The sequence below is a fragment of the Oryx dammah genome, unplaced genomic scaffold (genome assembly GCF_014754425.2).
Source record: "Oryx dammah isolate SB20612 unplaced genomic scaffold, SCBI_Odam_1.1 HiC_scaffold_13, whole genome shotgun sequence".
Taxonomy (NCBI): domain Eukaryota; kingdom Metazoa; phylum Chordata; class Mammalia; order Artiodactyla; family Bovidae; genus Oryx; species Oryx dammah.
The window spans coordinates 61,690,753-61,716,442 of NW_024070197.1; the positions used below are offsets into that span (position 1 = coordinate 61,690,753).

The 25,690-nt window shown below is 44.6% G+C and overlaps 3 protein-coding genes and 1 long non-coding RNA gene across 8 annotated transcripts in view; 2 read left to right on the forward strand and 2 right to left on the reverse strand.

Moving 5' to 3' along the window:
- Nucleotides 1–1,208: 1,208 nt before the first annotated feature.
- LOC120872844 (TERF2 interacting protein) lies at nt 1,209–8,363 on the reverse strand. Its single transcript, XM_040253509.1, has 3 exons — nt 7,556–8,363; nt 3,776–3,900; nt 1,209–2,508 (listed from the first exon to the last, which is right to left on the reverse strand). The coding sequence occupies exons 1-3, from the start codon at nt 8,352–8,354 to the stop codon at nt 2,110–2,112; spliced, it is 1,323 nt and encodes a 440-aa protein (XP_040109443.1). The 5' UTR covers nt 8,355–8,363; the 3' UTR covers nt 1,209–2,109.
- Nucleotides 5,860–6,877, reverse strand: LOC120872850. The gene is made up of 2 exons (XR_005723357.1): nt 6,126–6,877; nt 5,860–6,082 (listed from the first exon to the last, which is right to left on the reverse strand). It is a non-coding gene; the product is annotated as an uncharacterized LOC120872850 (long non-coding RNA).
- A 28-nt stretch (nt 8,364–8,391) lies between the features above and the next one.
- Nucleotides 8,392–22,402, forward strand: KARS1 (lysyl-tRNA synthetase 1). Of its 2 annotated transcripts, XM_040253496.1 has the most exons (15): nt 8,408–8,535; nt 10,060–10,246; nt 12,248–12,401; nt 13,605–13,770; nt 15,860–15,953; nt 16,271–16,457; nt 16,545–16,670; nt 17,812–17,931; nt 18,925–19,087; nt 19,199–19,372; nt 19,504–19,589; nt 19,915–20,000; nt 20,598–20,724; nt 21,350–21,493; nt 22,121–22,402. In XM_040253496.1, exons 2-15 carry the CDS (start codon nt 10,101–10,103, stop codon nt 22,217–22,219), a joined length of 1,872 nt encoding a protein of 623 aa, XP_040109430.1. In that variant the 5' UTR covers nt 8,408–8,535; nt 10,060–10,100; the 3' UTR covers nt 22,220–22,402. The 2 variants fall into 2 exon arrangements, with proteins under 2 accessions (XP_040109431.1, XP_040109430.1); XM_040253497.1 differs by lacking the exon at nt 10,060–10,246 and having other exon boundaries at nt 8,392–8,535; nt 22,121–22,398.
- Nucleotides 22,403–24,555: 2,153 nt separating this feature from the next.
- The window catches only part of ADAT1 (adenosine deaminase tRNA specific 1), a 42,654-nt gene continuing 41,519 nt past the window's right edge, over nt 24,556–25,690 (forward strand). For 3 of the 4 annotated variants that reach the window (XR_005723356.1, XM_040253502.1, XM_040253500.1), the window contains exon 1: nt 24,556–25,373. The gene's annotated coding sequence lies outside the window, so the exon portion shown is untranslated. The remainder of the gene's footprint in view (nt 25,374–25,690) is intronic. The other variant, XM_040253501.1, reaches the window with a different exon arrangement.

Sequence of the window (25,690 nt, forward strand, 5' to 3'; positions counted from 1 at the left end):
TGTGGCCCCAAAAAAGTCAATACTATAGTGAGCAAATGGGTGTACTTTTTAAAAAAATATTTATTTATGCACTTATTTGGGCTTCCCTTGTGGCTCAGCTGGTAAAGAATCCGCCTACAATGCGGGTGACCTGGATTCAATCCCTGGGTTGGGAAGATCCCCTGGAGAAAGGAAACCCTACCCACTCCAGTATTCTGGCCTGGAGAATTCCATGGATAGTCTGTGGGGTCGCAAAGAGTCAGACACAACTGAGCGACTTTCACTTCACACGCACTTATTTACCTGGCCGTACCCACGTCTTAGTTGCAGCATGCAGGATCTTTGATCTTTGTTGTAACGTGAAATCTTTTAGCTTTTTCGCAGGTTTGTCATTTACTTTAGCTATGGCATACAAACTCTTAGTTGCAGCACGCATTGACAGTGCGGAGCCCTAGCCACTGGACCACCAGGGAAATCCTTGCACTTATGTCGTACCATTCCCACAAGCTGAGGAGGAGGAAAAGGTTAAGTGCTTTGATTTAGGCCAGGTTCTGCCAGAAGCAGACTCTTTCCAGAAGAAAAGAGTGTGAGTGCAGCTGATGATTCCGGATGCACTAGGAGAGAAGTGGAGATGTAAAGTAAGAGCAGGAGGCCTATGAAGGTGCGGTCATCCCACTGTAAGCAACTATGCTTTCTTCTACTGGCGGCCTCCAGCAGATGGCATGGAAACCATCATCCCATCCAAGGAGTAACTCAAATATTCAGCTGTCATCTCTCTGGTCAGCAAGGAAGCTGAGTATGCATTCTCTGATTCCCATTCACCACTGGGTAAAAGCTGCTTTCAGGGGCATTAACTCCATAGCACTTCAAACAAAGAGAGAGCCTCCGACAGGTGCTGGCAGTTAAGACTCCTGCTATTGGCATGTGCTGGACTGGTGAGTGCTCAGGCATCTGGGACAGGTACTGACATCTTCTGTTATACAATGGATAGTTCCTTATTGATTTCTCTCCCCTTTGGCTCTCAGGAGTTCACCTGGTTATGCCATCTTTCACAGTCCTTGACACAGATCTTCTCTTTGCTTCATTCAGAAGAAATAGCTTCTTTCTAATGGCCTATCAGTTCTAAATGGAACCTCTTATTGGTTCTAATTACTAAGAGCCAAAAATGTTAGTTCCTTTATAGCTTTTATACCTAAAAGGTTTTATGAATACAACCAAAGAAAACACTGTGGAGACTCAAATACAAAGTTCTATTTATTTTCAACAATGAAATCAACACAACAAAGAGGAATTAATCCTCTTATTTTTAAATCTAACACAATTCTTAGCACAAAACGATCTTCAGTAAATAAAAACACATTACTAGTAAACAAGTAAGACTTTTCTTGAGACTCTCTTGTAGTGTGTGTCTGAAACAAAACCAGATGATAGGTAAAGAAACACATGCTAGAGACTTCACTGACACAGACTCGAAGAAAAGAACAGCCAAGGAACAAGGTTCCCAAATATTAAGCTGGCAAAAGAAACACGGGCTTTTCAAAGCAGCCCAGAAATCAGAGCTCACTGAGGGATACGAGAGTTTGGGACAGTCCATGTTCAAGGCCTTGTACTTAAAATTTTCCGTATTTTTAGATTCTTGATTTGGAGTCTATCACAATCTAGCAGAGCTTCTGCCAGAAGACAGGAGGCTCTTTATTCACGGTCTCACAAGACCCATCTAATTTTCATTCTTTGACTTCATGACTAGCTCCTATCACCAATATAGCAGGGATTCCACTCCAGAAAACAATCACTACTATGTAAACCAATCTCTCCATTCTCGATTTTCATTTCATTAACACACTGATACTGCCAGGAAGAGCTCGAAACATATCCCATTTCTTTTATTTCCATCCTCTTACACAACTCTGCATGGCGTGCTGCAGTCCATGGGGCTGCAAGGAGTCGGACACAACTGAGCAACTGAACTGAACACAACTCTGCTTGGGTACAAAATCTAGGACTCACAGTGCAACAAAATTGGTCAAAAGATTAGTGTCAGTTCCAATGTAAAAATTTCTGAAGTCCAATGGTCACACAGAAAAATCTAATGTCTTATCTGCCCAACTTTTTTTTCCATTATCTTGCCAATTATTTCTTTCGGAATTCAATCCTCCGAGCTACATTCTGAGCACCAAATTTTTTGACCAATGCATCTCGAGTAGCTTCATCATCTTTTTGCAAATCTAAGTCATCTTGTCGGGACCAAATGGGATACCCATCAGCCCTCTGACCAGACTCTAAAAAGGAGGAAGTAGCCTCCAGCTCACCACTATTTTTTAGGAAGGCCTGTGTAACTGTTGATAGATCCAAATTAAACTTTTCCATCAACTGCCGGATGATCTTAATGGCAGCTCCCACCTCTGGTGCAGAGACTTTTTCTTCTTCTTCTTCTTCCTCATCAGGCTGTGTTTCTGAGTCTTCCTCAGGCGTGGGTGGATCATCATCACACATTGTTATGTGTATTTCAAAATCAGGACTCTCGTCCACCTAGACAAAGTGAAGAATAGAACCAGTTCATAACAACAAAGTCACAAACACTTACTCTTAAAACATTTGATCTCTCCCAGCTACCACCTCCTTTCCCTTTCACTCCTTCCTTCAGTTCCTCTAACGTGTTATGTTCCTTCTTGCATTTAGTCATGCCAGATGTGTGTATACAGGCATGTGTGTATATATACATACACACACATGTATATATGCGCCATAGCGTAACCACGAGTGTGGGTATAGGATATATATGTGTCATTGTGTGCATGTGTAAAGATATAAATACATGTATGTATAATCATGGTATTCCAAAGAACATTAGAAGCTACACTGAATGTGAAAAATATATGCACATATATATGAGTATACATGTATGCATTAGATTATCTATTAAAAATTTGACTTCCCTCTCAGGTTGTAAGCTCCATAAGGTCAGGAATTGTATTTTGCTTGTCACTACATCCTCAGTGCTTACCAATGGTCTCACATAATAAGCACTCAAAAAACACTGCTGTATGAATATATTAGGGCCTCCACGCTCCACTACATTTAGGCACATTACAAAGAACGTTATGTGAGAAAAGACCTATGTAGGCCATGTTTGAGAGTTGTTGAAGTACCTGAAAGCTTGTGAAAAATGAACCAACTTTAAACTAAATGAATTTTAAACTATTTTGTGATTTAGACTAAGACCTAACCATTTTTCTTGGTGTTAGTAAGAAAAGTTAATTAACAAGATTCCTTTTCTTAGAGAAATATGCACATATAATTTGGATTTTTTTAAAAATTATTTTATGGTTGCCTTCCTCTATTACTATGATTAAATATGGGATTTCAACAAAGTATCAGAAATTAACTGAATATGCAGAGCTAAAAAAGCTCTAAGTATACAAAGAGCTAAAATTGTTTAATAAAAAAATTAACCTCCTTAAAAAATTACTTTTACCTGAGAAGCACAAAGTATTTTAAAAAGATAAATCCACAGTCTTAACTTAAAAAACCTTATAGATCAAAGTACTCAAAGTGAGATGCTTTGTACTGCTGGAAAATCATTCTCGCCTTTCTCCCTCTCCCCCCCTTCAAGCCTCCTACCAAACTCTGAAAGCTACATACCTGGAACTTGGGTCAGTCCCACTTTCCATCTTCCTCCTCCATCTTGAACTCTCTTACCTTTATGGGCCTCAGGTGTATAAAAAGGACAGATGGGATGACCACTTTCAAAGGAGGAGAACAGAGGTAGGGAAAAAATGATTTGTAATCAACATACCACAATCTCCTCAAACTCTCGGGAAGCTTCTACAAGCATCTTTTTGACTGCTGCTTCATTCTCCTTCATCTCTTCTTTTTCAAATTCTTCTTCAGGCAAGTCTGGAGTTCTCTTATTCTGTGGTTCTGTTAAAGAGAACAGCACTAGATTAGAATTAGCTCTGGGCCACAAGTTAGGCCGAACTTTTTTCCCTAACAGTTTTTGATCAGAGGGTGAAAAAAACCTAAGACACGCATGTTCAGTAATTTCTAATTTTTCAGCTTGCTACTGAAAAGTTATACAGGAAAAATAATGATAATTTTACTAAGTTCTCATGTATAAAATAAAAAATACTCTTCAAGCTTAATTCATTGTTTTGTTTTGTACTTATATAGATTTTGCAAAAAAAAAAAAAAAAAAAAACTGCCATAAACTGGATTTTCCAGGAATCAGATTCTGAGATGGAGATTAACATGTAACCTGTTGATCAGGGAGTGCTTAGCGGTCAGAGAGAGAAGTTGAGCTGTGAAAGAGCTCCAACAAGGCCTCAACTGAAACCATGGAGAAGTATGGAGCTGGGAAGGCCCTTCAGAGTTGACCATATTGGGGAAAAGGTGCCAATAACACCACACAGATTAGTCATTGGACGCTAGCATAAAATGACAGAACCTTGCCCAGCTGAAGATGGATCTGAGGGGTGTGCCACAACCCACTACATACCATCTACAGAAAGAAGAGCCTCATAAAGCTAAACACCTTCCTATTCTCCTTTTCCTCTGTTCTCTGAGGATTTAACTCTGCTGTTTTCCACCTAACAAAAACTGACTGTGGAGGGGCAACTCGAGGGAGTTTTGCAATGAAGCTGTTTCTGAATTCTGATTATGGTGATGGTTACACAAATCTATACACGTATTAAAACACCTAACTGGAAAACTTGTATGGCAATTTCTCAAAATATTAAACATATAAGTACCATATGATCCACCTATTCCACTTTTGAAAATATAAAAAATAAATAAATAAATGAAATGAAAGCATGGTCTTAAACAGGCATCAGTACACCCATACCATAGCAGCATTATTCACAACAGCCAAGATGTGGAAGCAACTTAAGTGTCTATCAGTGGACGAACGGATATACAAAATGTGGTCGTAAAGTGGAACATTATCCAACTTTAAAAAGAACAAAATGCTCACACATGCTACCACATGGATAAGCCTTGAAAATAAGCCTTTCACTTATATTAAATGAAATAAGCCAGACTCAAAAGGACAAATACATTATGACTGCACTTACATGAGGTACCTAGAGAGATCAAACTTATAAAGACAGAAAGCAGAATGGTGATTGCCAGGGGGAGGCAGGAATGGGGGGCTGGTGTTTAAAGGGTACGAATTTCAGCTTGGGAAGATGAAAACATTCTAGAGATGGATGGTGGTGATGACTGCATCACAACATACTTAGTGCTGCTGAACAGAGCACTTAAAAACTGCTAAAACGGTAAGTTTTATCTAATATCTATTTTACCACCATAAAAAAAATTAAATACCTAACTGTACATCAAAATAAGTCAATTTTATTTTATATAAATTTTTTAAAAGAAGCCTTATATTTTAGAGATATATGCTGAAATAATTAACAGATAAAATATGACATTGCCTTGCTCTGATTTACCTTTCTAAAAAACACAACCCCACACACTATTTCAGTTTCCATGGGTCAGAAGCCCAGGTATGGCTTGTACCGGTCCACTGATCAGGGTCTAATTTACTTTTATTTTTTAATAACATTTCTGCATGTATTAGCCATTTATTTATTCCCTCTTCTGAAAACTTCCTGTTTCATTTCCTTTGCTCATTTTTCTACTAGTTTCTCTTTTACTTACTAACTTCAGCAAGCCCTCAAAGGGAAACACTAAGGAAACTTGCTTTGTTGCAATGTATTGGGTATATTTTTCCAATCTGCCCTCTGACTTTATCATGAAAAGCTTTAAATTTTAAGTAACCAAATATATAAGTTTTTTTCTTCATCTTCCTGGCTTCAGAAATAACAACACACAGCTATTAAAAAGGCTATTCATCCACATTCTTTCCTGGTCCTTTTCGGATCTTAATTTTTATATTTAAATATCTGAACATGAAAACACTGCATAGGATGAATCCAGTTAATTTCATCCCAAGTTCCAATTGGTCTACCAGTCATCTCTATGTCACTGATTTATATATAAATATATATATATATATATATGATCTCCTTCACCCATACACATAGCCCTTTCCTCTCTCCAAGAATTCTCCCTCTTCCTACTCCATCCCAGTCACACTGATCTCTGTTGCTCCAAGAACACACAGCCATACTCCACCTCAGGACCTTTGCACTTAATACCCCAAAACCTGGAACATTCTTCATCAAATAACCACCTGTTCAGTTCCTTCACTTCCTTTGATCTCTGCTCAAGTATGAGCTTATGACAGCAAACTTCCCCTCTTACCCTGTAGAAAAAAACCTCTTCTCTGGCCCTTACCCTTTTTATTTTTTTCTACAGCACTTGGAGTTGGTGATGGACAGGGAAGCCTGGCCTGTTGCAGTCCACGCAGAGTGCAACACGACTGAGCGACTCAACTGAACTGATAGCACTCACCACTGCCCAGCTAGCATTTTAAGCTCCATGACTACAGGGAGTTTTATATACTGTTACCACCCAGCAGGTAAGAGTCTGGCGCTCAAATACTTGTTGGATGAATCTCAAGTATCACTTTACCAAAATCAAAACTCGTAATAAGCATACTGAACAGGAGAAAATAGATTTTACCTCCCCAGACTTCAACTGTTATGCAGAATAGTCACACAAGGAAAGAGACGTTAAGTGGAGGAAGCGTGCCTCTTAAAGGAAAGCGTCTGACAGTTTAAGCCCAATACCGATTATGCAGAAGAGAATATTCTCAACAGCTATGCCCTATGTCCTAACCACGTCGGAAAACCAATACTCAATTCAACTGCGTTAAAAACTCACCTCACCCGAGCGAAACTAGAAAGCGGCTTCCAATAGAAACTTCTGTGAATATGCATTCATTTAAGCCAAGATATGAAAATAAACTGGACTAGAAGGCAATGGCACCCCACTCCAGTACTCTTGCCTGGAAAATCCCATGGATGGAGGAGCCTGGTAGGCTGCAAGTCCATGGGGTTGCGAAGAGTTGGACATGACTGAGCGACTTCACTTTCACTTTTCACTTTGATGCACCGGAGAAGGAAATGTCAACCCACTCCAGTGTTCTTGCCTGGAGAATCCAGGGATGGGGGAGCCTGGTGGGCTGCCGTCTATGGGGTCGCACAGAGTCGGACACGGCTGAAGCGACTTAGCAGCAGCAGCATGGCTTTAAAACTGGCTTATACCGAAGCTACCTAAAGCCATGAGAAACACTGTTTAAAACGAGTCTGTGAAATATCCCTGAAAAGATACCCAAGATACAGGTTGTCTCTGGGGGAAAAAAACTGGAGAGCTGGTGGGAAAAGAAAGGAGAAGGGGAAGAATTTTCCACAGACTCTGCCTCTTTTGAATCTCGGGCCATGTCGTGTTGAAGAGAGATTTCAAAATGATGCTAACTTTACCCGAATGTTTAAAGACAGATTACAAAATCATGCAAACTTTAGCCGGACGGCAAAGGGGGTTAAGGAGAGGGGCTAGGAGATGGCCCTAAGACGCCCACATGGACTCCCCGCGGAAGGGGAGACGCCCCCGCCCCGAGAGCACACCGGTGACAGCGGAGCACCCGCGCGTCGGCGACCGCAGACCTCACCGCCGCTATCTGCAGCCTCCGGGTCTTGCTCAGCCTTCCTCTTGAGTTTCTGCGAGGAGGGGCTCACGGGGGCCTCCCCCAGCAGGTACTTGTGCTCCTGGCCCCGCAGGCGCTTCAGGTAGCGGTCCTTCATGGACTGCCACGAGTGCTGGGTGAGCGAGCTCTTCTCCATCGCTTTCCACAAGGCGTTACCGGTGACGGAGCTGGCCGAGCGGGCATGCTCCTTCACGTAGGTTAAGATGGCCACGTCGTCCGCGTCCGTGAAGACCATCCGCCCCGCCGGCGACTGCGGCTCAGGCTCCGCCGCGGCGGCGGCGGCGGCGCCCCGGGCCTGGACCCCGGGCTTCGTCTCTGGGGCCTGGTCGGCCGCCGCAGCCGGGCCCAGACGGTAGGCCTCCAGCTCGAGCTTCTCGTTGCGCTCCACGCAGTCCAGAATGTACTGCGTGGAGATGAAGTCGCCCGAGGCCTCGGCCGCCGCCTCCCCGGGCTGGGCCAACAGCACGGCCCCGGGCTCCTGAACGCGACACAGAGTGCCACCGCCGTGCAGGATGAGCGTCGAGAGCCGGCGCTTTGCCGGGCTGGGACGCACGTAGAAGGACATGGAGCTGCCATCCTCCCTCACGAACAGAGTCGAGGAGTGAGTGGGTCCATTGGGGTCTTTGCCCAAATCCATCGCCTCCGCCATGGCTCTCCCCGGGCACCCGAAAAAGCTGCCCCCTCGCGAGCGCGCGACGAACGAGGAGCTGCAGGGATTCAGGTAAAGCTCCTGGGGACGCCGGCGCCAGGCCCCGTTGCGCATTGGCTGCGCGCGAACAGTGCCCCGCCCCCTTTCCCGGAAGAGGCGGGGCTTCTGACATTGACCTGGAAGTCGCGGCGCGACCCGCCCCCCGTCCTCTTTAGGTCCGGCCCTCGGGGAAGATGGCAGACGTGCAGGGCGCTGAAGTTAAAGTGGACTGCGGTGAGCCGAAACTGAGCAAAAAGTAAGTGTCGCTGCGGGTCATTATGCGATCGGAGAGTCTGGACTAGGAAGCGCCTCGAGGCTCCGGCCGGGACGGCTGTGCCTGGGGCCTTATTGCCGGTTCTCGTTGTTATGAACACGTTGGGACGCAGGCGCTGCGTCCCGAAACTACATCCCCCAAGCTGCCCGAGGGCCCCGCTGGTTGGGTCCTTCCTCCCTGTTGTACTCCTAGAGTAAGAGAATGCGGAGAACTGGGCGGCCACGGAGAAAAGCGAAATTTACTCTTTTCGCAGAGAAATGTGTTATTGTGCCACGCCCCGGTAAAGAAGTTGGAGAAATGATAAACACCCAGCTCTTCAGAAGGACCTTCAGATTTTCCTTGGCCTCGCCAAGGCCATTCTGAACCTTTTGTATTAAAGGGATCATTCTAAAACTGTCGTGCAGCTATCTTTGTGGGTTGGTCAGAGGATCTGTGAGAATTGAGTGAATCACCAATCAGCAGTATGGACTGTCTTATTTAGCCGAGTACACCAAGCTGCGTTTAATACTGCTGGAAGTATCTTTATTAATCACCCCAAATCCTTGGAGTATAAAGGTAAATATAAATGAATTAAGATTGGCCTCCCTTTCACCGATTGTCCTTTGTATTCTCTTAATACTGCATTCCTCAACCGGAGTCCTTCATAGAACCTAGGCAGTGATAAGAGTGACTAATTGCTCAGTACTCCCAAAGATAGTACATAAATATAGTACCCTTCCAGGGGCATTGGAGAGAAGTTAGTTTCTTGCATTTAATAGCTGCCTTAGTGCATTTTTTTTTACTTCTGTTTCTTAATTATTCTTGGAACTTCCTTTGTCAGAATCTTTAGTGAGCACCACTGTATGCCAGTTATTGTCTCCAAGTTTAAAAGCAGGCTGCCTGCCAGGTGACTCAGTTAAGGCCTCATTCATTTTAATGCAGTGAAGAACATGATCTCTGTCATTGTGTTGCCTTCCAGTGTTAATGTATAAACTTAATGTAGTCCAAGACTCTTCCTGAAATTCTCCTTTCCTTCTCATTCCTAGAACTCCAAACAAGTCTTTGACTCAGGTGCCTTTGCGGCTTGTTTTTAGCTTTGTCTAGAGTTGGCAGTTGATGGCGTTTTGTATGCTTCACATTGCCATCTTTGTAGCTAGGTGTCTCATCTCCAGGAGAGAAACTGCATGTCAGGAACTTGAGAAACACTGCCTTATGTCCTGTCTCCTATTTTCTAGAATGTTGTAATCATTTGTACCTGTAAACCATTGATTGACTTACTATTGACTTGTGACCCCAGATAAGCATCATCTTACCATAGCCAGGGCTGAGAACATTGTCAGTTACATGTGTAGCACAGTGAGTGTTAGATGGCTGTTGTCAGTTGAGAGGGTCTTGCATAAAATGGGACACTAAAAGGTTGTGTAACCTCCCCTTCTCCCCCAACTCAACCCATAACAGTAGGAGTGCTGGCTGGGGGTATATGGTACTGCCTGTCCCATCTGACACCACATCTCTGTTTCCTGTTAGGTGGTGGTAATCATTCTTAGGTGGTTCCAGGGTATTCTGCCATGTTGATGCAAGCCGCTGTAAGGCTTGTTAGGGGGTCCCTGCGCCAAACCTCCTGGGCACAGTGGGGGCAGAGGGAGCTGCGCCTGTGTCAACTTGCTCCTTTTACAACGATTCACAAGGACAAGCCACTTTCTGATAAAAGAAGGTTGGTGCCCTTTACCTTCTTTATTGCTCTGGAAGCAAAGGTCCTTCTTAATTAGTTTCGAATCTGTAAAGCTTCTGGCTGAGTTTTGGACTTGTTGCCAAGTAAACAGCCCTGCTACCTACTACCCAAACCAATAGTCCTTTCTCAGTTTCTCTTTAATAAATTCAAATTCTCACTCCATAAATTCTTGAGATGACATTTAGGTCTTATGCTAGAACAGTGCTGAGACAAAACGCTTGTATGAATAAAGAAAAATTTGTAACACCGATTATTTTCCCTTCCCTATCTTTCTGGAATTTCTTTGCTTCTGAGATTAATTTGGTTAATAGTCTAAGTTCTTATTCCTAGAACCTTTCTGGATAATCCTTTTTACTGATTTGATTTAAATGGCAAAAACTGGTGCTGCTGCTAAGTCACTTCAGTTGTGTGACCCCATAGATGGCAGCCCACCAGGCTCCCCCGTCCCTGGGATTCTCAGGCAAGAACACTGGATGGGTTGCCATTTCCTTCTCCAATGCAAGAAAGTGAAAAGTGAAAGTGAAGCTGCTCAGTCGTGTCCAACTCTAAGCGACCCCACGGACTGCAGCCTATCAGGCTCCTCCCATGGGATTTTCCAGGCAAGAGTACTAGAGTGGGGTGCCATTGCTGCTAGGAAGAACCAGATAGGCTTAGATGCTCCTGACTGAATGACAGCACAATAAATCTAGCACATTCTGGAGAGGCGACTTTACAACTGATACAAAACAGATTATACCCAGAGACACATACTTTGGGGCCCTCAGAGTCAGTTTTCTTACTTAAAAGATGGTCATTTCAAATCTCCATTTTTTAATTGAGTTATTCTAAACTCATATATAACTAAGAATGTGCCCTGAAACCAAACAATAGCAAGCATGATGACGGATCATTTGCCATGGTTCATTATTATAGGATATTCATTTAACATTGGTGGTTTGAAAGAACAGTGAGGGTATCCCTCTCTGCCCATATCTGTTTGGTTTCTGAGTCTCAGGTAACAAGTATTAAAAGAGTTTGGATAGTGAGAGATTTGACCAGAAATTTAATCCACATCTGTAAAGTTTCTGTCCTTGAGGCAGGGTGTGAAGAGTTAAGACAGTGGGGCAAGACCTAGAATAGTTCACATTTGCATGCTTTTTAGATGCTAGGGATGGGGGTTATCTCTTTGTGTATAATTCAATCCTCACAACATTTAGGGAAGAAGATGTCTATTATTATTTTAAAGGAATAACTTGAGTAATTGAGTAACTTGCTCAAGCACACCAAGTCAGGTTTTAGTCCTAGACAGTCTGGCTCCAAAGATGGTGTATTATCTCCTACACCATGCTGCTTTGTACACTGTCTACCCAATTTGTTGTCAAAGTCCAGCTCCTCTGGGGAAAGGCCAGTGCTGAGGGTCACTGTCAATGCGTTGATCAATGCTGAGGGAGAGATTGTCAGAGGAGTGTCTCCCTGGACTTCCTCACCCCACCCCAGACTAATCCACTCCTTGTCGGAGGGGAGAGAGATGACAAAGCTAGGACTTTCACCTTATCGCACATCAAATCTAATGCTCTCAGAACTTCATGTTCTCCAGAGGATACCGAACAACTCAGTCCCTGGCCTCAAGGGGCTCCCAAGACTAATTAGCCTGAGAAAATCTCAGTGATTTTCTGTAAAACATTTTCCTATCCTAATTATAAACTAATATATGTAGGGTTTTCTTTGTCCTTGTGTATCCTGGTTTTAGACAGGACCTAAGGCCAAGGACCTCCGACTGGAAAATAGAGACTGAGAAAAAGATCTTTCACGTCTTGATTCTAAGTTTATTTTTTCCCGTCTATTTCATGTATAGAGTTTAGTAACTAAGAGATAACCATGGGGGTGTGGAACTGGACAAGTGTTTCCCTGGGCAGTTGATATTTTTGGTACTTGGTGATGGGGCAGAACGTAGGGGACTCTTCGGGCACCTGTTACCATTGAACACTTTCATCTTCCTGACAGTGAGCTAAAGCGACGTCTGAAAGCTGAGAAGAAAATAGCGGAGAAGGAGGCCAAGCAGAAGGAGCTCAGTGAGAAACAGCTGAGTCAGGCCGCCGCCACCAATCACTGTGCTGACGATGGCGTGGCTGCGGAGGAGGAGAGCTTGGACCCAAATGTGAGTTTTCGGGGCCACTGCCCTCCCTGGGCTCGGGGCAGCTTCTGATGAGACTGGGGGCAGGTTCCCCGGGAAGAGACAGTAGGAGGGACCAGTGACTGGTGGGATAGACAGGCACTGGGATGATGGGGCCACCAGTCCATCTGGTTGAAGGCACAGGCCCTGTGTATCTTTCTTGGCTTTTCCTGCTTAACATCCGAGAGAATCCAGTGCTTTCAGGAGGCTGACACTCCTTGGAGTTAGCTGCGCCTTACAGCAACCCTGGTGGCTCAGTCGGTAAAGCGTCTGCCCGCAATGCGGGAGACCCAGGTTCTCTTCCTGGGTCGGGAAGATCCCCTGGAGAAGGAAATGGCAATCCACTCCAGCACTCTTGCCTGGAAAATCCCATGGACGGAGAAGCCTGATAGGCTACAGTCCACGGGGTCACAAAGAGTCTGGCACAACTTCACTTTCACTTTATAGCAACCCTAGAGAAAATCTCTCCCTACAGGTGGCCTGGGGGGTTTATTTTAGCTGAGAGATTGGCAAACCGTGGCCCCACCATCCTTGTCACTCCTCCCTAGTTCTGTAAGTAAAATTGTGTTGAAACACAGCCATGCCCATTGTTTACATGTCTTAAGGCTGTTTTCACACTACAACCTTGAGTAGTTGACTAGTTGCATCAGAAAATGTTTGCTGACCCCTGATACAGAATATTCTGTGTTTTCATACCTCCAGGCCCATGGGCATGCCTTGGGGAAAAGTCTGGTGTGTGACCAGGGATAGGAAAGTAGGAGAAGTAACTCAGCAGGCAGATGTGTTTCCAGAAGTGGTAACCAGCGCCACTCACACCAATTAAACTTATGTTTTAGTGAATTTCCTGGCAGTCCAGTGGTTAGGTCTCTGAGCTTCCACTGCTGGGGGCCGCCCCCCCCCCCAAAAAAAAAAAACAACTTATTTAGACTGAAATGTGGTTTTTCTTTCTGTCACATCTTGGCATTTTGGAATTCTAGTCTTTATTTCCAGCTAAATATCTGGCCACCCTGCATATTTAAATGCAAATCTCACTCCATAGCCAATCCTTGATTTCAAGGCTGGGGAGAGCTTGGCTAAAGAAACCTCACTGTATTGGGACCCCTCTGAGGCAGAATACTGAACTCCGCTAGACCGGCCACTGGTCTGACTGGGCTCAACTTCTCAGAAGCTCTTTTGTTTTTTTAACAGCAATACTTCAAAATCCGAAGCCAAGCAATCCACCAGCTGAAGGTCAATGGGGAAGATCCGTACCCACACAAGTTCCATGTGGACATCTCGCTCACTCACTTCATCCAAGAATACAGTCACCTGCAGCCTGGGGACCACCTGACTGACATCACCTTAAAGGTGGCAGGTAGGAAGACTCCCTGGCAATTTGCTGGGCTCCCGCAGCAGGCAGGCCTCTGCAGTTGCGCGAAGGAACGTCTGGGGTGGTCTTGCTCTCGAGGAGCTTGTGTCTGAGACTACATTCCTAGAGACGGTGCCATTATGTCTATTCACAGAAAGTAGAGCAGCTCTGAGGCATGAGGCCACATTCCAGCATCGAGGCTGCAGAGGAAAGGGCATTCTTTGTGGGGGACCCCTGACCTGGTGCTGCTACTTGTTCATCGTCCTTCATGAGACTTTATCGCGCCAGTGGGAACCATGCCCGAATAAGCTCCTAAAAATTCTGATCTGTGTCCCTAGACTGCTATACACTAGGCTGTATTTCTAGAGCACTCTTATTTTGTGTAGGATCTTCTCCTTAATTCAAAAAATAATTAAATCTTGTCTCATTTATACCCCCAAAAAATATTTCTATATAAAACTACCAGTTGTAGAAAATTTAGAATGTTGAAACATTCAGAGGCACAAGAGAGAAAAGTTTAATTACCCATAATCCCACCACCTAAAGAGAACCCCTGCCAATACTTAAATGCCCCCCAGGTGTGTTTTATCTTTGCTTTTTTGACACTTTTTCTCAAATTTCTTTTTTTATCTTTTTTATACTTTGATTTTTAAATTTTATCCTCCTTTCCAGATTGTCTTAAGGCATTATGTATTGTATTTATTCAGTCTTACTTCCTTCTAATTTAGGCTTCATTCTGAGATGGTTTTTTATTTTCTAATTTTTTCATGCCATCTCATTTCTTAGTTTTTCTAACTCTGATTTGTGTTCTTTCATATTTTGTATCATATTCAAATGTCTTTCAGGTTGTGAAATAGAATTCTTTGCTTTTTCCTGAGCATGTCTTTCTCAAGTGCTTTCATTGTCTGTGGAGATGTTATTCTTGTTACGCTCTGTTTCTAAATTTAATATTGGTGTTTGACCTTGGTTTTTATTGATAGGCAAGAAATAGATTTATTAATATAAGATGCTTATAAGAGATACATACGAGCAGGCAAGAGAGCTCTGCTGTGATGTTTTGTTTTTTTATTTTAAATGTGAGATTTTTTTTTTTTTCCTGAATATTAAAAGGAAGCTCGGGGGACTTCTTGGTGATCCAGTGGCTAAGACTCTGCTCCCAACACAAGAGGCCCAGGTTCAATCCCTGATTGGGTCCCACATGTTGCAACTAAAGACCCCGCATGCGGCAGCTAAGACCCGACAGAGCCAAATAAATAAATATTTTTTTTAAAGGGTGGGGCAGGGAGCTTGGTTCAGATCGCTTTTCTAGTTTCACTGAGATCTCTCTTCTGGTTTTTTTGTGTGTGAAGCATTCAGAAATACAGCAACTTGCTTTCTGGGATTTTCAGTCTCTTCTCCTTCCTTGCTTTTGTTGGACTTTCTCTGTTTTCTCGGTCTTGTTCAGTTTGGGGGGGCCTTGTCCCAGGAGAGATCTCTGGCTGTTGAATTTAGAGAGTTCTTGGGGGGCTCTACTAGAGGGCTTCATCCCCTAGACCTTCCTGGTGCGCAGCCCACTGTACTCACTTGTATGGCAGTGAGCTGCAGTCCTTTACTTAGCCCTGCCACATTTTCCAGTGAATACCTGTGGTTTTGGGGGAGACTTCCAGTTCTCAGACCTGTCAGAGACCCCATTGATTCCCATAGCTTTTTCCTATTGGGGTCCTTGGTGGTTTTTACCCATGCTTGTATTGGGGGATTCTTGGAATATCTTCCCACGTAATTTTGCTGTAAGTTTTGTCCGTGGCTTTTTGCCCTCCCTTGTCTGATTGTGCTTTCTCTTTTTATGTGGGGATTTAGGAAGATCCAAAAACACTGCCACCAACATTCTGGGAATCCATTGAGCACCTTTCAAAACCAGATCTTCCTACACATTCTTTAACTGGTTTGAGTGGGAAGCCAACTTTGTCCTGTAGAAAAGGGCAGGGCTTAGGCCCCGGGCTACAATCAAATTGCTCTAGTTTATGTTCTGCCTGGATGTGAAAAATGCAGAGGGAACTTTTTTGGCACTGACACCATGAAATAGCTTCTGTCAGTATTTCTGCTCTTCTTTCTCTAGGTAGGATCCATGCCAAAAGAGCTTCTGGAGGAAAGCTCATCTTCTATGACCTTCGAGGAGAGGGGGTCAAGTTGCAAGTCATGGCCAATTCCAGGTATATAGAAATATCCATTTACAGGCCTTTCTAGATTGGCCCAGAGCAACATGACAGAGAACAAAGGTCCATGTGGTCTTCTTTTCTTGTTGGAAATAAAAGTTAAAGGGAATGGTGTAAGGTTGGGAAAATAAAATAGCCCTCTGGTCACCTAGAGATTGACGCCTATTCTTGGGTTGTGTGACAAACATTTGACCTTGAATCTAGGAGTCGTCTTAGATTCACAGTAACAGTCTAGCAAGGGTTCTAAAGTTAAAACCAGAGGTCAGTTTTAATTTGGGATATTGTATACTGAGTTAAATTTTCCATTCATTCAGGAATTACAAATCTGAAGAAGAATTTATTCGTATTAACAACAAACTGCGCCGGGGAGACATAATTGGAGTCCAGGGCAATCCTGGGAAAACCAAGAAGGGCGAGCTAAGCATCATCCCCTATGAGATCACCCTGCTGTCTCCTTGCCTGCACATGTTACCTCATCTTCACTTCGGCCTCAAAGACAAGGTGAATCCTTGTGGCCTTCTGGCTCTGATTTTACCATACCATTGAATGGAACACATCAGCGATTCCTCTCTGTTCCTTCTCATTTAGGAAACACGGTATCGTCAGAGATACTTGGACTTGATCCTGAATGACTTTGTGAGGCAGAAATTTATCATCCGCTCTAAGATCATCACGTATATAAGAAGTTTCTTGGATGAATTGGGATTCCTAGAGGTGATGGCGAGTTCTTACCTGACATGAGCTGCCTTGCGGTGCCTGCCTCTTACTCTTCCTTCCCTCCCTTCCCCACAGGCACATCCTGTGTCAGTATGCATCATGCTCAATGAAAAGTCCTCTTTCTTGCCCTGATTTGGAAGGTAGGACAGGACTGCAAAGATAATGAACACAGCAGAGGGCCAGTCACATGCTAATGATGCAATGTTCAGTATGTTGCCAACTCGTTTTGCTTTTTTGTAGAATTAAAAGTATTTTTCTTAATTTTTATTCAACTTATTTAAACTGAAAGATGTAGTTTAGGAAGAATTTTAGAACAAAAAAATTTCAGTATTTTCTAATTGTATGAGAAATACGAGTGCATGTTACCATAAAACAAATTTAGATAATAAAGAAGTAAGTAGAAGCAAAACTGAAAGTCCCCTTTCATTTTTTCCCAACTAATTTCCCTCTCCAAACATGCATTTGAATATGTATCCTTCCTTGCCGTTTACTGTGTATATTTATATACATACCAGTGCATGTTGCAGATGGGGTACCTGTGTAAATGTTTTAGGAGGGTTTTACTCTTTGTTTTAAACATAAATGAAGTCATGTTGTATATATTATAATGGACCTCTCCACCCCCAACATATTCTAGGACCCTTTGCATGTCTGTGTGTGTGTGTGTGCGTGTGTGCGCGTGTGTGTGTGCGTGTATGTTCCTTTTTGATACTTTATAATTATTTCCTCTGTTGGTAGTTTAAGTTTCTGATTTTCTTTGATAGTATTTTAGTGAACATCTTTGTACATGTGCAAACGTACAAGTGTTTCTCTATGCTGGATTTATGTCAAAGGATATAAGCCATTACATTTTTATTAAATACTGCAAATTGAACTCAAGAAAGGGCATACCCATTTAGAGTCCCACTGACAGCTTGTGAAAGTTTATGATACTGTGTTAATGGTGTTTGGTATTAATAGAAAGAGACACTATACTAGAGAATCAGGCTAGCTCTACTTTTTTGTCAAGCACCTGCACATTATCATTGAACTTATCTTTTACTTGGGATATAATAGACTACCCCAGTCAAAGCATGAGCCATCCCCTCAAACAAGAGGAGCTCTGTCTGTGAACTAAACGTTTTTCCCTCTCTTTTAGATTGAAACTCCCATGATGAACATCATCCCAGGGGGAGCTGTGGCCAAGCCTTTTATCACCTACCACAATGAGCTGGACATGAATTTATATATGAGAATTGCTCCGGAACTTTACCATAAGGTAATCAGTAAAAGATGCCCTGTGTCCTTAGAGAAGCAGAAGGCTGAAAAACATTGGCTAGACGGGTACAGTCAGAAATAAGAGGAACAGTGAGGGTAGAACAACAAAAGAGTTCTAAACGTCAAGTTTGTGAGTGTTACATTTCTGGGATTTATCTACAGGATCAGCAGAGCCTTCTCTAAGGGCAAAGGGAGTGTCTTTCCTAGATGGACAGATCTTCCTAACCTACTTCGTAAAGTTTATAATTCTTATATTAAATCTGATTTTAGTCTTTTGTTGAGAAATGAGTTGAATCTCTGCCTGAAAGTTGGAAATATCCTCAAATCACCAGAATAAATATCAAAGACTAGGTCATTGGTTGCAAACAACAAAAACTGGTCCAGTATTTAAGTAAAAGAAAAATGTATCCAAGTATACAAGGAAGTTCACAATTTCCAGGAGGATCAGAGAATCGGGCTTGAAGACCACACAATTCGAATGGTTCTGAATCATATCAAAGGGCTGTCCCCGTGAAGAACCCAGTATCTTCCATTTGGGAACTTACCACAGCTCATAAGCGTGGTGTGAGGCACAGGTCGTTGCCATTAGGACCTCTACCGTTACTACCTTTATAAGCCAGATACCTCTGGCCCCCTTCACCACAGGAGATTCTGTGCTATACCTGCATCCTCTTTGCACGTGGAAGTCTCACAGATGGGTCTGACCGGGGAGCTTGGGTCATGTGTCTGCACCCTGACCTCCAAGAGGCTTCTTGTAGAAGCTTACACAAGATGGGGGACACCCCAGAGAAGAGTATTCAGTGTTCCTGGGCAGCCAGAGTGAATTATAATTATCCACAAAGACCTGAAGAGAGTAGGGCATTTAGCATTTAGGTGGAGACCTGAAAGCCTGGCTTGAGCTGTGAAAACCAAGTTATAACTTCTGTAGACAGAAACTTTCCCCAGCCAGACAAGACTGGCTGCCGTGACCATGACCGTGGCCATGTGTTACTAGATGCTGGTGGTTGGTGGCATCGACCGGGTTTATGAAATTGGACGCCAGTTCCGGAATGAAGGGATTGATTTGACTCACAATCCTGAGTTCACCACCTGTGAATTCTACATGGCCTATGCCGACTATCATGATCTTATGGAGATCACAGAGAAGATGATTTCAGGTGACCCCCCCTCCTGCTCCCTTTGTCTTTCCCACGTGTCTGGAGGACTGGTGTGCTGCCTTCAATTGGACTTGCTGTTGGTCCTCTTTAAATGACACGTTTCTTTCCCAGGGATGGTGAAACACATTACAGGCAGTTACAAGGTCACCTACCATCCAGATGGCCCAGAAGGCCAAGCCTATGAGATTGACTTCACCCCGCCCTTCCGGAAAATCAGCATGGTAGAAGAGCTTGAGAAAGCCCTGGGCATGAAGCTGCCAGAAACGAACCTCTTCGAAACTGAAGGTAAAGTGAAGCACTCCTCCAGTTGTAGGGTCCTCCTTGCTGTTCAGCTCTGAATTAGATTAGGTCAGGAGTTGGGGTGGTATTGTGATGGTGTGATGTCTTCTGTCCCAACTTGTATGTTTGTGTTACAGAAACTCGCAAAATCCTTGATGATATCTGTGTGGCAAAAGATGTCGAGTGCCCTCCACCCCGGACCACCGCCAGGCTGCTTGATAAGGTGAGAGGCCGGGCACTGGCAGTAGAGGCCCACATCCACTGGAAATGCACCTTGCTCCCTGTGAAGGAGAACTCTGCTGTAGAGAATTAACTTCCCCAGCTTCACAGGAATGCTCTACAGAGAGAAAGGAGAGAACAAGTTTTAAATTCCTGCTGTGCTAAGCTCTCTGCCAAATACTTACATTAGCTAATCCTTACCAACCTTTCAGCAGCTTAAGATAAACCTCTGTAGCATCAGGTGTGGACAGGAGTCCTCTGCCACCAGGACTGAGCCAGTCAAAATGGCATTTGGAAGGGCTCTAGCTGTGCTCTGCTTTTTCCTTAAGCTTGTTGGGGAGTTCCTGGAAGTGACGTGCATCAATCCTACCTTCATCTGTGATCACCCGCAGATAATGAGCCCTCTGGCCAAATGGTAAGACAGACTGCAGTGTCTCAGTTACCTGTTGCTGCATGATAACCTCAGAACTTAGTGATATAAAACAGTTTATCCTTAAGAGTGTGTGGGCTCACAGGGTTGTCTTTCTGCCCTATGTGGTGTTGGTGAGGGTAACTCAAGTGGCTTTTTTCACCTGGGAATTCGGCCAGCGTGCCTTGCATCACCCCCGCAGGGGATTCTCCTCCTCCAGAGCCTCTTCTCTGGCAGCAGAGCCAGGGCTCCAAGTGGAATCATTCTGAAAGACTAAATCCTGGTGTGCAAACACACACCAAGGCTCTGCTGATGTCCCACTGGCCAGAGCAAGTCACCCAGGCAGCCCGGAGTCAGTATGGCAGGGCATGAATACAGCGGGTTTGGTTCGGGGTCCAGTCTACTGCATAGGTCTGTTGTAAGATAATTCAAGCTTCCTTGTCTCTAACCGTCCTCAGTAATGTAGCAAATGATTCAGTGCTGAGGATGCATACAGGCTTCGGGTCACAGTCAGAAACAGTTTTGAGTCAACCAGATTTCAGGAGTTCTTGTGCTTGTACCACACGTTCTGTTTATTCAGCCTCCCCGGTGGTCTGTCCCCAGGCACCGCTCTAAAGAGGGTCTGACTGAGCGCTTTGAGCTGTTTGTCATGAAGAAGGAAATATGCAATGCCTACACTGAGCTGAACGACCCTGTGCGACAGCGCCAGCTCTTTGAAGAACAGGCCAAGGTAAGGAGGGAGCTTCACCCTGGTCTGTGTCTGGCCTGCAACTCCTGCTGACGAGAACAGAAATGAAGGCTGAAAGCCACAGGCCTCACAGGAGGAGGTCACATTTCAAGATAGAGAACTTGACCAGTTTGGGCCCTAGAATTTCTGTATAAATGGGGCTCAGGTGTGATCTGTGGGGGGAGTGTGACACTTTTTTGACGAGGATGTTACGTTTTCTTAGATGGCACATTTATTGAGGTGGCCTAGGGATGGGAAGACAGCACCCACAGGCTGCCTGCATTAGCGTTGCCACTGACGGGTGGTTCAAGAAGTGGGAGAGACACTGTTGGGAATTATCAGTCTCTGAAAATCAACTTCATTGGACTCACAGAGCCCCAGGCAGTGGAGGTATTTCCATTTGGCAGAGAAGTTCGCATATGTTCTGGGGTACGGTTCATCAGTCCTGACCTTCAGGTCTTCGAAAGAAATGGCTCCATCCTGGAGTTCCTGGGAAGCCAGTTTCCAGCCAGTGCTGTGTGTCCAGGGCAGCGCTGGGATGGAAACGCCTCTGGCAGTTTTCACGTGCTCACTCAGACGCCAGAGCGCGCAGCCTGGAACAGTGTCACTGTGTGCTTCTGTCCTCTAGGCCAAGGCCGCTGGCGACGACGAGGCCATGTTCATAGACGAAACCTTCTGCACCGCCCTGGAGTACGGACTGCCCCCCACGGGCGGCTGGGGCATGGGCATTGACCGCGTCGCCATGTTTCTCACAGACTCCAATAACATCAAGGTACCCGGCAGCCCTGGAGGGGCACCGCTCTGTGCACCAGTGTCGGAAGCATGGCCTGGCGGGCCTGGAGCGCAGGGGAAGGGCGTTGGGCTGGGAGGAGGGGCAGGCGGAGAGGTTAGCGGTGACTTCACAAGAGGACCGCCAGGGCATCTGACTGTACAAAATTGGGGGGATTCTACCCAAGGCAGAAGAAATACCAATTGTTTGCATTTCTTAAGGATCCAAGGAACATACTGAGCCGTCTTCATGCATTACCTCATTCAACTTAAGTCAGCCTGGGACATGTAGAAACTATTGCTATCCCCCTATTTCAGATGAAGAAATCATTTGGAGAGAACCCCTCTGTTTATTCTTTCTTTTGATATCGTGACCTAGGCAGTGCTGTGCATTTTTCTTTTTAATATTTATCTATTTGGCTCTGGGTCTCAGTTGCAGCATGTGAGATCCTTTAGTTGTGCATTTCTTCTTTTCCATTGTTTGTAACTGAGAGGGACTAAACTGAAATGAAACAACACAGATCTCCAGGTTTTGGTGATAACAGTAACGGGGGCGGGTCAGTGGGGAGGAGTGGGTGGATGGGCAGGAAGAAGTGCTTCTTAGCTTCAGAATCCATTCTCTCTCCTGTAGGAAGTGCTTCTGTTTCCTGCCATGAAACCTGAAGACAAGAAGGAGAATGTAGCCACCATGGATGTCCCGGAAAGCACAGCACCTGGCACTTCTGTCTAGAAAACAGTAATGGCGAGTCGTGTGACGGGCATTTTTGCATTTCTGTAATCAGGGACTGCGAGGGAATTCCTGTGTGTGTTGCTGTCTATTTGACTATCACATTTCACTTCAGCCGCCAAAAGCGAGAAGAGGAATCAAGAATTCCTTTTTACTCCTTGTTACCAAATAAACCATTTGTCTCTACTCTTGTCTCATCGCTCTTTTTACTTTTGAAATGTCATCTTATCTCCCAGACAACTGACCTAATGAATGTTTAGGATTATACCACTTTAGTCATTCAACAAATTTTTCTAAGTGACATCTAAGTGGAAATCTAGAAACAGAGATCTGAGTGGAAAAGCATAGTCCAGACCAGAGGGCTGCATTTTTGAGGCGCTCCAAAGGGGTCTGGAATGACCAGAAAGGAGTAAGTAAAGCTCAGTGAGGGGCCAAATCATGCAGGCACCTGTAAGCCATGCAAAGGAGTATGTGTTTTATCATGAGGGAGATAAGCCATTGGAGGGTTATGAGCAGTGTTTTTCAAAGACTGTTGTAGTTAGTATGTGGATAGCAAGAGTGAAAGAGAGTTAACTCTGCATTTGCAGGCTGAGGGGGACATGATGGCTTAGTTTTGGATGGTATAAAATGATGGTGATGGTTATGAGTTATTGGAGTTTGCTTGTGTTCCTGAGGTCAGAATCTGTTTGATAATGTGGGCTGTGAGAAGAGGAATCAAATAATTTCAAGGTTTTAGGCCTAAACCACCTGGAAAGCAGAGTTGTCATTGACTTGAGATGGAAAAAATTTGAAGGGCAGGTTTGAGAAGGAAGGTTGAGTGTGGTTTTGGACATATTAAACATGTTTGTTAGATGTTGGGTGAAAAGAGTGAGTAGGATGTTGACTAGTGATTCTGGTGTGTTCATATTTCCAATTCAATGAAAAAAAAAGCTGGGCAGAAAAAGTTAATAAAAAAGTCCAAGATTACCACAGCAATCCAAGAGGAAGACAACAGCAGTTTGTCCAAAGGACTAGGGTTTTGCCATAAAAGTAGAACTGGGTGAATTCAAGAGAGAGATCAACAGGACTTGGTAACAGATTGTATATTGGATTATAATATGAGGGTGAAGGGAAAGGAAATGACAAGGTAATTCACTTTTCAATTTATGCAACTAGATGAACGGTGGTACTAATCCTTGAGATAACTCTGGAAGATGATTCCCCCACAAAAAATCTTTTTAAAAAACTAGAAGAGTCACAGATAGAGGAACAGGATATGTATCTTTGGAGGAATAAGGAACTTACCCTTCCTCTGATCTAGAAAAAAAGAATGGGGGTCAATTAAACTGCACTTCTCTAACTTTGGAGGGATAATATGAAAAGTAGATTCTCTCTCATCTTTCAGTTCAGTTCACTTCAGTCGCTCAGTCGTGTCCGACTCTTTGCGACCCCACGAATGGCAGCATGCCAGGCCCCCCTGTCCATCACCAACTCCTAGAGTTCACTCAGACTCACATCTCATCTTTAGGAATTGAGGTATACAACTGCCAAGTGGTACAGACTCCTGAACTATCCAGACAGCTATACTATGTATACTACATATTACTAGTAATACGTATTACTGACAATCTGAAGGTTTTAGACCTGAACTGTTAGTAAATAAGCCATGAGCCACATGCGGCTACTGCACATTTGAAACGTGGCTGGTCAGAACTGAGATGTACTGTGATTTCACTGGTGGCTCAGACTGTAAAGCGTTTGCCTACAATGCGGGAGATCCGGGTTCGATCCCTGGATCGGGAAGATGTCCTGGAGAAGGAAACGGCATCCCACTCCAGTACTCTTGCCTGGAAAATTCCATGGACAGAGGGGCCTGGTAGGCTATAGTCCATGGAGTCGCAAAGAGTCGTACACGCCTGAGCGACTTCAATGTCAATGTCAATGTAAGTGTAACATACAAACCAGACTTCTGAAACTTAGTATGGAAAAAATATAAAATACCTCAATATCTTTTGTAAAAAATTGATTACACGCTGAAATATGTTGTATATGTCAGGTTAAATAAAACATCGTTTAAGTTCATCTATTTTGAGTTTTTAAAATGTAGAAATTTTTAAGTTACATATCTGGCTCGAATTATATTTCTACTGGATAGCAGTGTTTTAGACAAAAATTTACCCTAATGTTCCAAGATACGACGTCATTCTACTCTTGGAATCTATTCTCTCGCGCACCATCAGCTTCCCGAGCCCCTTTGACTGATACGCACAGCGCCGGAAGTCGGATCTGACCCTCCCGCCTGGCTCCGCCCCCTAAGTGACTACAAAGGCCAGAGTGCACAGTGGGCCGCCTCTTAGTGACGTCACGTCCGCTGCGCCGCACACGCTCCGTCCGCTCCCTTCGACGGCGTGCGTCGTAGAGGTGGGAGGGTCTCAGAGAGTGTCGGGGAGCCGAGGGCGCGCGAGGCGGGGTTGAGGCGGGGGGTGGTCCTCGTGGTTTCTGGGTCAGGTTCCAGTGTCTGACTTTCCCAAGCTCCGTTTGTGTGGGGAGAGGACGTGAGAACAGTACCTCTCCCACCACGCGTCCGGTGGTAAAAGGCGGCTCCTTTAGTGGAAATACAGCCCTCCCGGCGCGGAGAGCCCCCGCTGCGGGCGAGCGCGGAACGCGTGGCGGTGCCGCAGCGTCCTACAAAACCAAAGAGGGCAGGCACCCACCTAGTCCCGGCTGCAGGGGCCCGCAGTCTCCTGTTGACTGGACACCTTGGCCCTACCCGGACTTCTTGAGGGTGTTGAGCGGGGGGCTGAGGGAAGTAGGCTTCCCTTCCAACCCTTCGAAAAGGGCTTTTCGCCCCTGGCCCTAACTTTCTTTGAAAAGGAAGTGGTCTCTTCAGCCTTTTGCAACTGTTAAAACATGCAATCTTGTGGGCAAAGAACTAACAGCTGATCTTTTGTTTCATATAAAAAATTATTCACGTTCTAGGAGAGTGGATTTGAATTTTAGTGGACTCAGTGTAGCTAAACTTTTATTCGTTTCAACTACTGGGCACGCTCATCCTGACAGCACCGAGAATGTGATGATACAAGTTCTGGGCTGCTGCTTCATTGAGAGTCAGCGTTTCTTCTGGCAAGTTCTCTCTTCCTTGGCTATTATGGTTTGTGTACCTATGATTTAATTTCAGGTGGGTACCGGAGTATCTGCCTTCATAAAGTATACTGCCTTCTGATGCTCCTCGCCCCCTCGAAATGAGAGGGAAATCTCTTCCAAACGGAGGATTCAAGGCTTACCCATGTTTTTCTTTTGCTCTAACAAATACAAGATTTATGCTGCAGCTCCCTGGCGGTCTAGAGGTTAGGACCCGCTTTTTTTCCGGCAGTGGTCTGGCTTCAACCCCTACTTAGGGGAACTTGTGGTTGTGGTTTAGTCACTAAGTCGTGTCCGACTCCTGCGACCCCATGGACTGTAGATCTCCAGGCTCGCCTCTGTCAGAATACTGAA